Genomic DNA, 14,405 nt, shown 5'->3' on the forward strand with positions numbered 1-14,405 from the left:
TCAAGGCTGGGAATAGAACCATTTACCACCTCACTGGTGACATATGTCATGGACCATGGGACACCAGGCTGGTGTCACCAACACTTTCACTACTTTGAAGAATCTGGGAGAAACTGGGGGGTTTGGATTTCCACGCACAGATAGCCAAGTTAAGCTAAGAATCCACTGTACTCTCCTAGCAGAGCCACATGTGGCATCTGATGTTTTGATTCTGCTGACAGGGAGAAGAAATGTCATTTTCTATTGACCCAAAATAAATACTGTCCAAAAAATTTGAGGAAATGGGTAAAATAGCAATGCAGAGGAAGCAAAATGCTTCAATTATTTCTTGAACTACTGGCATGGCTTGATATCTTTAATAAAATAAATATTTAGAAATAGAAACAGTCTTTGGCATTTTTCATACTTTTTCAAGACCCTCTTATTTTTGTTTTGTGACAAAAACAATTTGTTGCCATCATCATGAATCACCAAGGGCTTCAGCTGGTGGAAATCCACAATTTTCTGTTCAAAATATGTTTTGAATTACAGTTATAAGTAGTAAGCTCTTCTAGAGGGCTGTTCCAGTAAGACCTGTCTCTGAATAAAATGAGATTTCAGCCAAAGTTCAAGATAAATGGGAAGCTAGGCTGAGTGGTAGATGGGAACGATGTGGATCAAATCAGATGTTGACATTATACAATGAACAGCAATTGTCTGGGAACCACTTCCACAAGAAAAAGCAGTAGTGAGAAGTTACTGTTTCATGCTGGCCTATTTTAGAGAGTCTGCAGCAGAACCTGGCAAGGGGTTGTGGTGCACTTCTGTCTTCAACTTCTACATAACTGAATTCCTCTTTGTTGAGAGGAAGATTTCGGTTTCATATATCACTTATTAATAATTACCTTGTGCTGTTACGGTGTTTAAAATCCCTTTCCATGCTAAGCTTTGCATGATGGTAGAGCGAAAACCTACTCCTTGCTCTGAAAATGTAAAGGTTTGGTGTAAAATGAGGGTGACAGAGAGCAATCAGTGTTATGGAGGAGCAGATGGACACCTTTGCTCAGTGTTGCAGTCCTGGCACACCCGGGAGAAAGGACAGAGTCTCATCCCTTCATGCCAGGCGGGATGGGGCTCTGAGAAACCTGATCTCATGGAAGGTAATTGCAACTGGGTCGTCTTTAAGGTCCCTTCCAAGCCAAACCATTCTGTGATTCTGTGACATCTGAAAGCCCAGAGGATGTCACATTTATTTCCTTTAAGACCAGTACTAATTGCCTAAAGTCCTACAGCCTAACTCTGGCTAAGCCAAGAGCAGGGTTTCAGAGTCTGTCAAGAGGAAGAAAAGTTCCATGTGGAAGATGACCAGAAACACCTGAGCAAGTACAAAATATGCTGCCTTTTAGCATTCAAAAGCAGTCTCCCAGGCCAGCCATGGCTGGGAAAGCCCTTGGGTCCAGGTTTATTCAGCTCCAGTGCACTTTGGAGCAGTGCTGCCTGCCTTGGTGCTCCTCTGGCACAGTGGGCTCCACAGCCAGCTGGGGCTGGGCAGACCCTGCATTTCTATTGCATCCTTGGGTGATGTGAGCAGAGGCTCCCCAGCCCATGGGATGAGTATGGAGTGTGTAGCTTTGGTCCCTGGCTGGGTGACTCAGTTGTCCCCTCCCAAGCACAGCCATGACCAGCACAAACACTGCACACACAGTGCAGGACAGGGACAGTCAGGGCCACAGGGTGTCCTTGCCCACACTGGTGGTGCAGCATCTTCTGCCCTGTGGCATCCAAAGAGAATCTTTCACCAGGCTGGCAGCTGTGGGCTCAGGATAAAGCCCTGTGGTTATGGGTGCAGCCAATCCCTGGCACAGGTGTCCTGGTTAGTTGTTCACTGAAACAATGAAGAGAAACCCAAAGAACTCTGTAAAATGCTGTAGTGAAAGGTCTGGGAGGAAGCTGGAGGCACAGTCCCTGTGGCTTTGTGGGCAGAGATGGGTGTCCACAGGGGCATCTGGCAGAGGTACCTGCTTTGTGCTTCCCAGACAGAGCTGGGATGGAAAACCCTCTTGTCTGGAGGAGGGAGCTCACTCCCAGGCTCTGAGCTGCCAGCTTGCAGCTGGGCTAATGGGAAGGAATGCACTCCCCAGCAATGATTCTTTATAAATTATTTTTACTGGAAGATTTGAGTGTCATTACGGTGAATGTGTGTACAAATATTGGAAGAAAAATGTGTGCTAGAGAAAACAAAGTGAAAAACCACCCGGCTTCCTATTTCTCCTGGGTAAACCTGTGATTTCTCCCACCTTCTTGAGTTGCAGTCTAATACAATATTGTACAGCCTGCTGCCTCCTTAAATAATTCCTGCTGGAGTAGCAGACACTGAGTACATCACTTAAACCCCATGAAGTTGTTTAGCTTTCCGTTCCACATCCTGAGGAGTTAATTCTCTGGGAGAATGGAATGACCTGGATGTTCCTCTGGGTGCTCTCCTGGCACAGGATAACTCCTGGCATGGGGCTGGAGCTGGATGTTTTGGGGGGGGCTTCCAGTTTTACTGTCAGTCCTATTCCCCTGAGTTCCCATTTCCCCTCTTCCTGTTCCTCACACTGCTATTGTGATTCAAATAAATGTGATATATTAATGTTTCACTGGTTTAAAATGAACTGCAATTACTAACAGAGGATTTATTTCATTTACTTCCAGCCACCTAGAAGTCAAGCATCTGGCTTACAGGAGTCATCTATAGTCTGGGGAGAGCCATGGGCATTGCCAGAAGTCTAATGCCTTCCTACCTATTTTAAATACCTTTTTTAGGCTGAGATGAAAGCCCATGACTGTAGAGGAACTACAAACCCGAGGTTTACATGATTCAGGTGTGGTGACTTGAAATCTACCTTCAATATTTGTTCAGAAACAAACTGTGAAAGATGAGATCAGTGTGTTTGGGATTTTGATAGTGAGGCCACAAGGGGTTGTGTTGATCACAATGCTAACTCTAACAACCTGGTCTCCAGCCTTTTCTCATCCAGAGTGTTTAAGGGTGTTTTAGTAGAAAAGCAAAGCAGCATCTGCCAATTTTAAAGCAAATCTTTCCCCATAAATTCCTGCCTTGTAAAATAACAAGGCTGTGGAAGAGGAAGAAGAAGGAGCAACTGAAGATGTCACAAGAGAGAAAAAGCCAGCAGGGGATTTTTAATATTTTAACAGCCCCTGGAGTGTGAGATGATGAGGTTATTTCTACACAGGACTTTGAACACTCACCAAGGCACTGTAACTTTCAGCCCCTCATGCTTTGAGCTGAATCAAAATGAATAATTTAGAGAAGAAAGTCTCTTGAACTCTTTGCCATGGGTTATGTGGATCTGTCATGTTGTCATTTCCACAGGTGCTGGGGAACTGTGTGGACACAGTGCCAGCTCTGCTGAGGTTTCAGTCTTTCTTCAGCCATTCTGCTGCCACTTTTGGGGGCTTTAGGAGACTTTTTTGTGGTAAGCTGCACTCTAGCTTTTGACTGGCAGCATAGCACATGCGGAGCAGCAGCTCAGCAGTGCCAGTAAAACTGCTGAGCACACACAGAGCAGCAGTGGGGCTGGTAGCACCAAGCTGGATGGGGACAGATGAAAACCAAGAAGAGCAAACAAAACCTGAGATAGAGTCAAACTTTTGCCAGCAATGCGATGCAGTCAGAACAACCAATTGTTTCTTGCAGTGTTGAAGTGGTTTAATGAAGTTGAGGAAGTAATTCCCAAAGGACACGAGTGCTGAATGCACTGAGTAGAGAAAAATGCACTTTGCTGAATGAGGAGCATGTGGGCAGAACTCCTCTTAGCATGGCAGAGAAGCCCTTTGGGGCCATGGTGGGGCTGCCCAGATGTACCTGAGCTGGGTTTTAACTCACATGGGCCAGGCACAAACCCTGCAGAAGACTCTGCAGATAGGGACCTGTGGCATTAGAAGAGTCCTGGCTGGGCTCATGCTGGCTCAGGTGCAGGGGCTGTCCCTGCCCACAGACAGCCTCTGTCTGCCCCACTCACTGGCCCCACAGCCAGTTGCTGTGCCCTGTGAGGGCCAGCAGTAGTTACCAAGTCAATCCAAAAGCTGCTACTTCTGGCTACAGGCTCTGGTCCTGCTTTGTTGTCAGGATGCTGCAGGAGATCAGACAGCTTGGAGCCTTGACAGCAAAGGTGTTCAGCATCTAATATCTTTGGCTGTGACACCACAGATATCTCATTCCTTTAGGAAGTGGCTCAGGAATAGCACTTTTCCCTCCCTGCCAGCTGGATTACACTCATAGCATCTTTGAGAATGAAGAACACTGCCTTCGCAGCTGAATATAGGCAACTTTTCCAGGCTTTTTCTGGATTTGCATGCCAGGAAAACTGTTCCCAAATCCCCTAGACACCTAAATGAAATCAACTCTAACTTTGGTTGGTAAAGCATCAGCAGCTGCACAGTAATACTTTCTGAATTTATAGCTGTGTGCCTTGCACGGATCTAGAAAACTCCAGTGACATTTTCATCAACATTAGGCCATGAAAGGTTACTGCTGGAAAACAACAGGATCAATCAAGCAAAATTATCAGCAGTGGGGGAATATGCTATTTATTTACTACTTATGCTAAGATGAAAGAGGGAAATATGGTAAAAATGAAAATTATTCCTTTAATTTCTTAATCTTGGAGCTTTTCCCTTTCTTTCCTGTCCTATATTTCATAATGAAAGGAGGAAAAGTGATAAACTTCCTTTAATTTTGCTTTTTTAGTCTAAGGAAACTGCAATGGACAAATCAAACCCCAGAATTTTTAAAAGATACTCCTTTTATCTCCTTTAGTTGAAACATATATTTAAACACAAACTTTAAAGGTAGTGTAGGACATCTATGAAATGGTTGGGGTTTTTTTTCACCTTTTTGCTAAACACAGCAGAGGAAAAAAATGTCTGATCAGACTAGGGAAAAAAACCCATGATTGAGCAGGACAATTCCTTTGTCTTTCAGGCACAGACTCAAAATATATGGATAGGTTTATATATAAATACATATGCAGTAACCAAAACCTCAAATTCAAATACACCTGAGCTTTGGGGAAGTTTGTATATTGATTCAATCTTTGTGGCTTAGACTCATCTGTAACAGAAATATTTGCAAATAGACAGAATACTTCCTCTTTAATCTTATCTAGTGATCTGTCTGTCTGGGATTTTCCTAGAGATGGCCTCAGATCCTGATATCTGAGGGCTGTGTAGCTAAATTATGGCAAGATCATACACAGCTTCACAGAGACCTTTACTTTCTTCTCTTTGCCATGAGCATGTGTTTTGTTTTAATCCACTGGGATGAAAGGCAGAGCAGCAGCACAGCCTGGCTCAGCAGCCACCAGGGCTGTGCTTGGCCCACATTTGGGAAAAGATATTTGGACTGCTGGTTCATAAAATCATAGAATGATTTGGGCTGGAAGGGACCTTAAAGATCAGGGATACTGTGGACAGGGACAACCTGGTCTGGTTGTTTGCACTATGGGCAGACCGCAGCTGAGATGCACAAAACAGCACTACAAGAGCTTTTAGTTCTCTTTCCAGGGGCTCTTCCAGAGCTCCAAGCACATCCCAGTCTTCATCTCCAGCTCTGGTGCCTCCACCTGTCCAATCCTGCCTCCACCAGCTGCTCTATAGGTCAGACATTTGGGAAGAGCAAATACTGAATTCATGTCCAAGAGGTTTTTCTCCATCTACCAAGGGGATTGTTTAAGGTTTCACACCTTCAGTGTCACCTTTAGGCAAGCTGCTGCACCTTGGCAATAGGGAAAGATTGTGAAATGTCAGGATTTAGCCACGTGTGCCTGGCTGATTGTTGTAAGTTAGCTTGGTCTGTTTATGCCCTTGAAGAACCCTGGGCACCACTGGTAAATAAGACAGATTGATTTGAGCTAAGCACCTTCACTTGTCTCTCTCTTGGAAGGCAGGAGGTGTGTGAGGCTGTTTGGTAGCTGTTCAGCCCCACTGTTGCATTGGTGTTAAATACCAATACAGCCGGATGGAACGTGCCTGGGCTCGTCTGGCCCTTGCTGCTTGACCAGAGGCGGCAGCTGAGGTTGTTTCACCTCAGAGACACCTTTGGCTGCTGGATGCTGCAGCTGGGCACTGGGGACAAGTCCAGGCCTGCAGGAGCTCAGGTTTACCTCTGGTGGAGAGGCTTCAAGGCAAGGTGAAGGAAAAGGAGTCGGTTCTGCTGGAGGGTTTCGATCCAGAGCTTTATTCCTGGCCCACAGGCCTCTGAACGCAGCAACAGCTCCAGCAGAACCACGAACCGCGGGGTTGCTCTGTCTTTTAACCACAGGGAGAGGGGGAGGGATGGGGTAGGGGTCCCACCAACCAGGTAAGGGAGGGGAAGTCTCAGGGGACAAATGACATCTGGATGGCCCAATGTCCCCAGGGCTGAGAGGCATCTTTTGAACTCTGCCAATCACATGGTGCCCTTGCTGGAATGCTGAGATTGACAGACAGTGCTTAGCAGGGGCAAGGGAGGGGAAGGGAGGGGTTATTGGCACGCCTTGGTAAAGAACCGGGATACTGAGACAGGCTATTACATCACACTGCAACACTGCTGCTTAGACAACTACCCTGCTTTATATTCTGAACAATTTATCATGGCTTGTACCTGTGCTGGTAGTTACAATTACCCCTGAGATGTAGTGCACTGGGAAGGGCTCCAATTTCAACAGAGCTGTGCCATTCAACATGGATGAGGATAAACATAGAAAATTTTCAGAGTTTCATTGTGTCCCTTCCTTTCTGTGTCCCCCCACATTGCCCAGAGTGGTTTTGTCACTGCCTTGAGCATTTTCTCGTGGGTAACTTCTCACCACTTCAGATTCCCAGCATTTTCTGTGTGAGACCTCACCGGCTCCTACCAGTGCTCGTGTGGTTAACGGGTGAGAGGAGGGGAGTGAGCGCATCCAAAAGGAACGCCAGAAACATAAACAATTTTATTAACAAGACCACAAAACTATTTTTTAATATATGCAGCCATTTACAAGGGGCAAACAAACAAACTGACAGAAAAACCCACTGGGGAGACATGGTCGGTGTCTGCAACTGCAGCAAACTTGCTCCAGTGGCGTGGGCGGGTTTGGGGAGGGTCCCTTTCCTCTGGGCAGCACCACTCCCTGTGAAATCTGGCACTAAGGAGGTGGGGTGCCACCAGCATCCTGCTGGGGTGCCAGGGACGATGCCAGCTGGGTGAGGGCTCGGGCAATGGTGGAGAGGTGGCTGTTCATGGTCCGCAGCTCCGCCAGGATGTCGCTGACGTTCGCGGATGCCTCGGAGCCCGCAGGCACTGCCGGCGGTGGGGACGCAGCTCCCGGAGCGCTGCTTCCCATAGCTGCTGCCTGGGGATTTTCCTCTTGCGAAGGGTGTGGGGCTGGGCTGCTGCAGGGCTTCATGCCTTCCAGGGAGCCTGTGCTTATGGGTGGCTGGTCTTCCTCCTTGCCTTGGATGGTGGCAAGCGTTGCTGAGGCGAGGAAGGGCAGCCAGTTGATGAGGTGGGTGGCACCACTGGGTGGGACAACGGGCAGATAAATCCCAGGGTGCAGGGATGGAGTAGAGGCAGGTGGGGCAGGAAGAGAAGGAAGTCCAGAGTGAACAGTGGCAGCAGAAGTGGATGGTGAAATAGGAGGTGGTTTTGGATGTAAGGCTGCAACACACGCAGGTAATGGTGGTGAAAAGGATGCAGTACCAGTGTCAGAGGAACAGGAGGGTGATGCTGGAGCTGTGAAAGGTCCAGGCTCTTCAGAAGTTGGTGGTGAAGTGGCAGCAGGTGGAGCATCAGGAGTGCAAGGATCTGAATCTGTAAGGAAGATACACCATGAGCCTTCATTCACACATATACTTGCATGCAGACTGCTGCCTGCTGTGCCCTCAATGGGACCAAGCCCTCTTTGATGAAAGGGGAAATTTCACCAGCTGGCGGTGATACTCTCTGTAGGCCCATTAGAAAAGAACAGATGTAATCTAAGACAAGAGCCTATTGAGGTAAGCATGAACTAAATATTATAAAATTAAATTATCTTTCCACTCTCATTCTTCATAAAACCTGTGGACAGGCCTGAACATTTTTCTGGTTGGCATCTCATAGCTATTATTATTAGCTGGTGAATTACCTACTTGTTTTCCTGGCCAGCCATGGAACCATGCTAATGTTCTGACTCAGATGTCCTGTGTAGATGGGAGGGCTGGACAGCTTCTGCCTGAGCTACATTGCTGCTTTATAGAGGGTCCCAGTTTTCAGCATTTTGGTTTGAACAGACAGCTAAACACCAAACACAATAAGGGCTACCTGGTGGCTTAGATCCTTCTTTTTTTTTTTTTTGTGTGGAGACATGCAGAGTTCACACAATCAAAGTTTGATGTATATCCCTGCCTAGATCCCTTCAGCAACTTCAGATATGAAAATCAAAAAGAAGAGACAGAAAGAAATTGTTGACACTGTGCATCCCTGGCTGATATTTGTGCCCTCTTGTAAGTAGTTCACTGGACCTCATCCGATGTCCACTAAGGTCATTAGAAAAATTCTTGCTTGAACTGATAGGAAGAAAGAGCAGCCTCTGGATGATATAAAGAGGCTTGGAGAGACACATGACAATCTAAGGTGCTCTACCCACTGTGCCCAGTTGCTAAATACCATATGGTAAGGATGACCCTATTTCTACAATCATTCTGAAAGCCAGAAGTATAACAGGAAAATTTACCTTTTCAACAGCCTCAAAGATTTGCATAGGTGGAATTACAATGTCACACTGTACATCTTTATTTTAGCATTGGGAACACATTATACAAGAGGTGCTGAGATGCTACAGGAGTGGTCAGTGGAAAACAGATGGATTTTAAAACTACTTTTGCTGCAATTAAGTGCAAATTTTAAGGCACTGCTGTGGATAAAAAGACACAAATTAATAAATTTATCTAGGTTAAAACAACCTAGAGAAAGCCAAGTACTGAGGTGTTAACACTATGCTATTATTATTTCTGGCGTCTAAAAAATCTGATGTGAGAATCCATTTTCATTGCTGGCTGCTTTGGTATTCCAGATAGCAAACTGAAATTCTGACTCAAAAGCAAAGGTTTTCCCCTGTCATTCCTAATACCAAACCAGCTGGACATGCAGGCAGAAAAAGTCCATCTTTGTCCCACATGGGACTACTATGTTGTTTTTAACCAGACACACATGTTGCTTGGAGGGGATTATGACACAAAATTGAGCCTTATGTTCCTGAGATTTTTATGGAGAGTTACTGCAGGTTCCTTGAAATGGTTTCCTTCCTTTGTATATTGGCTTTCTTCCCAATACGAGGTCCCTGCCTACACAGGCACTCGACCCCGGTCCACTGGAGGTGGGCTGAGGATGCTGGATTTTGGGCTTCCAAAATGCTCTTGATTTGCCTTTGGTTTTTCAAGACAAAAACGAAAATAAAGCACAGCTCAACTACAGGTTCCTTTTCCATCCAAACCACCAAAGTTTGCAAGGAGTGAGATGAAAGTTTCAGGTTTGGCTGCACTGTGGTGTTAACCAGAACAGTGTTTATGGTCCATATATAGTGTGGCTAATCCCTGTCCACACTGCCCAAGCAAACCAAATTAAGTGTAATGTTTTTCCATACATTAGAGAGCAAAGGAAGCTTAACAAACCTTAATGTAATCTGGTTTATAATCTGTGGGAAATAACTGTCACAATTGATTCTTAAATAGTCAGAGATACTGGAGTTAATATACAAAGAGTAGCAACTTATACAGATGAAAATAGAGGCAAAAATCTGGACACCAAAGGCTCTTCCATTTGGCTGAAACTTTTCCAAACAGTGTGGTTTCCCTATCAGAAGCCACAGCTTTGTCATTCCCCTAATCCCCCTTTAAGATTTATTTATGCCATGTAGCCTTTAAACACTTGCTCAGCTTGATCAGGCTCCCATACTTCCATCTAAGAAATTCCACATGGGTGTCTGGACACCTGCACATGGATCCTTGCGTATCCAGGACATGTGGGAGCTGCTGCAATGCTCAGATCATAGAACAGAGAGTGACTGATGGTTGGGATGGGTCTGACCCAGCTGCTCAGCATCCAAAGACTGCAGAATCACAGCATCACTGAGGCTGGGAGGCACCTCTGCACACTGCCCAGTCACAAACCCTGCCCAAAGCAGTGTCAACAATTTTTTTCTCCAAGGTCAAAATTGTGGGAGTGTGTTTGAGAAAGTCCAGTTATATGGGAGTTCTGAGTAGGATGAAACCTGGAGCAAGCAACTACTGTTGTGTATCAGATACAACAGGATTATTATCTTTATTTCCTTCCTCTCTAATGCTGTTTTATTTTCCTCTCATTGCAACTCATCACAACTTTAGTGCCTGGTCATTTCCACTTTTTTTGTACAGTCTTCACAGAAAGAGAGTCTTAACTGGAGCATCCAGGTGCGCTGTCACTGCTGGGGGTGTTCAATCCACATCTAGACAGAGCTGGAGCTAAGTGGGGTTGGATGGATGCCTGCAGAGAAGAGAGATGTCGAACACAGACTGCTCAGACAGGTACAGTTACCTTCCCTAAGGATATCAGCCACCTGTTCCTGGTCATTTGGCATCCCCCAGTACACCCAGTCCACAGAAGCTGGGTGGATGCTGTAGCCTACCCCCACATGCAAAGACTGACTGCTCAAGGCAAGCTTGTAGCTTAGAAGAAAATTTATATCAGCAGCTGAGGGAGTGAATCCAGGGTTGGGATCAACTTCATCTACACAACTGAACTAAAAGTGTTTGGTGAAGAAATTCCTTCAAAGTCCCTGCACTTTCCATGTTGTATATCGAGGGAAAGCCCCCTAAATGAAGGCTTAGACACACAAGATGTATCTCTCTGAACAACCTCAAGAGCCACTTTTATATTGACAGCACAAGCAGCTTTGCCTCATCCTTCAGGAGGACTGTTTTACTGAGATGGGATTCCAGTCACAGAATCTCAGAATATCCAGAGTTGGAAGGGACCTACAAGGCTCATTGAGTCCAAGTCCTGGTCGTGAACAGTTCCAACCCCAAAAATCACACCATGTCTCTGAGAGTGTGTTGTAGTTTTTCTTGAGCTCTACCAGGCTTGGTGCCATGACCACTTCCCTGGGGAGCCTGTTCCAGTGCCCAGCCACCCTCTGGGTGAAGAAACCTCTCCTAATATCCAACATAAACCTCCCCTGATACAGCTTCATGCCATTCCCTCAAGTCACCTTTGGCTTGTCTGTCTATACACAGTCACAGCCTACAGCATAGCTGTCTATATCTTATCTAATTCCCAAGCCTTTCTTTGCATTCAGTGGATAAAATAAGTCGAGCATCACTTCTTTATTGCTAGAATGAGAGATATGTCTTCATCACTTTGCTGGGAATAATGTTGGATAACTAAATTGGATGTGGATGTCATGATCTGAAAATGCCTACATTGCAAAAGAGAACTGTACCAGTGCATAAAAATCAATGCCCAGCTTAAAAACATTCCCTACCCTCCTGATCTACTATGGATCTCCTCAAGGGAAAGCCATTGCACATCCTTGTTGTACCTATTTGCAAGCAGGAGGAAACACTTCTGCTCTGCCACCTCCAAGAGGATCTCAGGGTGTCCAAAACTCATGGGACTGTAAATAAGGCAGGTAATTCAGTACTGAGAGGGACCAGAGGAGCACCTCCAGGAGGGGATTTCCTAGTACTTGTCCTGCTCATGATGATGGATGTCACCAAAAGATTAACGATCTGCCCTGTGAGAATAGCCAACTAAAGTTATTTTAAATGCATTCAGCTGTATGAGAAGATCAAGTACTTAACTTTAGAGTCAGCCTTGGCTATCTAAGCTGCTTTTGTTTGACTACTGATTTTATCTGCCTTGCAGCTAAATTGCTGCAAACTCTGATTTCTTAGTCTATTGTCAACTAACAAGGGAAAGGTCTGTGAAGAAGAAACCTTGAGGGAAAAGCAGGAGCATGACTTTCCACAGATTCAGCTCCTCTAACATCAGCCCTTTAGCTGGCATCTAGTGTGAGGCAGTCGTCTTGGCTCCCGTCAAGAAAGAAGCACCTCTGGGGTAAAGCCACTCCAAGCTATCGAGTCCCTAAGTGGGGTGAAGGATCGTGCTCTGAAGTGTCCCTTCCCTCCCAGAACTTCTGGTAAATCCACTACCTTAGATGGCCTAAATATCTTCTAAATGGCTGAAGTTGGGTGAGCTGGATTTCTCACTTTATAGGTAGATGCAGCAAGTAATTTCACAGAATCACAGATTGGATCAGGCTGGAAGGGACCACAGGGGGTCATTTTGTCCATGCCCCCTGCCCAGGGCACAGGATTGTATCCAGACATTACTGGAATATCCCCAGTGAGCAGACTCCCCACGCTCTCTGGACAGACTGTTCCAGTGCTTGGTCACTGCCCAGGAAAGAAGCTATTCCTCATGGTCAGGTGGAACTTCCTGGGCATCAGTTTCTGCCCATTGCCACTTTTCCTATTGCTGGGCACCACAGGCTAGAGCTTGGCTCCATCCTCTTGGCACCACCAACTTTCTATCAAATCTCACTGGCAGATGGGTAATGCTGATTCTGTGTTCCCATGAAAAGCACAAAACCGTAGAGATAAGATTTAAGATACAGGAGAGTAGAACCTGAAGTCCCTAGAGTACTTCAAGGAATGAGCTTGTGGTTGAGAAGGTGATAATCTTTCAAGTGAGTCAGGACTGAACAGGCAATCTGTTTCAATAGTGACAGTACTTTATTTATTTAAATAACCAGTGCTTCAAGGGGGCTTAAAAAAGTGAGGGACAACAACTTTTAAAGAGGGAAGATAGTGATAGGAAAAGGGGGAATGACTTTAAACTAAAAGAAGAGAGATTCAGACTCATCATCAGAAGAAAGTTTTTACTCAGAGGGTGGTGAGGCACTGGAACAGGTTGCTCAGAGAAAATGTGCCTTCCCTGGAAGTGTTCAAAGGCAGATTGGATGAGGCTTTGAGCAACCTGATCTGGTGGAAGGTGTCCCTGAAATGAGTAGAGAGGTTGGAATGAGAAAATCTTTAACATTCCTTCCATCCCAAACTGTTCTATGATGCTGTGATACCGTGATTCAATGATAAGGATTTTGAGATGCTGAAATGAGTCTCTTTGGTGAGACAGTGACCTGCAGGAGGCCTTTGTGCCATGTCCTTTCTGCTCAGGTTGATGCAGCTGCTCTAAAGCTGTCGGTGTCTGTGTGTGTGCCCGCGGGACCGAGTGCGTGTATGCTCCCCCTGCATTTCACAGCTGCTTCCCAAGAAAGTCTAAATATACACCTGCCTCCGCTTTCTGGTGAGAAGTGAAACTCCAGTCCCAACAGCTTGTGGTAAATGAGAGCCCAAGAGCAGCATGTGCGTCACTGAGGGCTGTGCTGCTTTCGCACGGACAAAATCCATCTTTGGGACCTGCGTCTGAAGCCAACCCTCCTGCACTGTTCAGGTGTGATTCAGATGGAGTGGCATTGCTTCCCACTGCCAGGCTAAGTCAAGTTTAGAAGGGTTTCAAGCAAGTTTAGAAGGGATTAAGTCACCAGCTTGGGTGAAGAGGCTGTGGGACATGACTCGTGGTGTAGGTCTGAAGAGAAGCATCAGTGTGAGCACTCCAGGATTGGTGTCTGCATACATGTCTGACTGTGATTTCAGAAACAGAATTCGGCACTAGATATTATTTTCATTCTAGTCTATCCTTTAATTAATTATTTAATCAATCTAAACTAGCTCCGAACACTCGCTGTTGGGTGAGCAGCTTAGAAATGCATAGAAAATTCATAAAAGGATTAGGCAAGCGTATTGTTAATTATTTTTTAGATAAAGCAAATCACATATGTGTCCTAGGAAGCCACTCCTCTCTTCATAGGTAGAAAAATCACAAAATATTTTATATATCAAGATGCTGCTCCCTTAATGACAGGAGTGGTTTTATGTATTTAAATATGTCTGTTCAAGCCAGGAGTTTTGCACAAAATACTGATTTGAAAAAAAAAAAGATCAGCGTATTCCAAATCAACCCTATTCCTCTGGTTTGTGGCTTATTTTTAAAGGGATTTTGCAAATAATTGCAAATAATTGTAGTTTGCGAGAACAATGCTGTAATGGAGCACATGGCAAAGTCTCTTCCAAGGTCCATGGCATTTCACCAAAAACACACCAACTCTGTGCTGTCAAACTGGTTGAGTCATTTCAGGAAGGCTCCTTCCTCTGGCCTCTTGCTTTTTGAGCAGCCTAATAACAATCCAAGACCTACTCAACATATTTTAATTCATTTAAAAATTTTTCTGACTTCATAAACTTGTGCATCTCTTTGGAAATTGTTTCCTTTTTGTTGGTTTTTTTTTTCAATTGTGGTCTGTTTTGGGGTCTGTTTGTCTTCTTTC

General features: G+C 45.3%; 1 protein-coding gene across 2 annotated transcripts in view; it reads right to left on the reverse strand.

Moving 5' to 3' along the window:
• Positions 1-6,942: 6,942 nt before the first annotated feature.
• RUNX2 (RUNX family transcription factor 2) overlaps positions 6,943-14,405 on the reverse strand; it is a 216,668-nt gene continuing 209,205 nt past the window's right edge. For both annotated transcript variants that reach the window (XM_066547581.1, XM_066547589.1), the window contains one exon: positions 6,943-7,816. In XM_066547581.1, coding sequence (XP_066403678.1) covers positions 7,152-7,816 — 665 coding nt within the window. In that variant the 3' untranslated portion in view covers positions 6,943-7,151. The remainder of the gene's footprint in view (positions 7,817-14,405) is intronic.

The sequence above is a fragment of the Molothrus aeneus genome, chromosome 3, assembly GCF_037042795.1.
Source record: "Molothrus aeneus isolate 106 chromosome 3, BPBGC_Maene_1.0, whole genome shotgun sequence".
NCBI lineage: Eukaryota > Metazoa > Chordata > Aves > Passeriformes > Icteridae > Molothrus > Molothrus aeneus.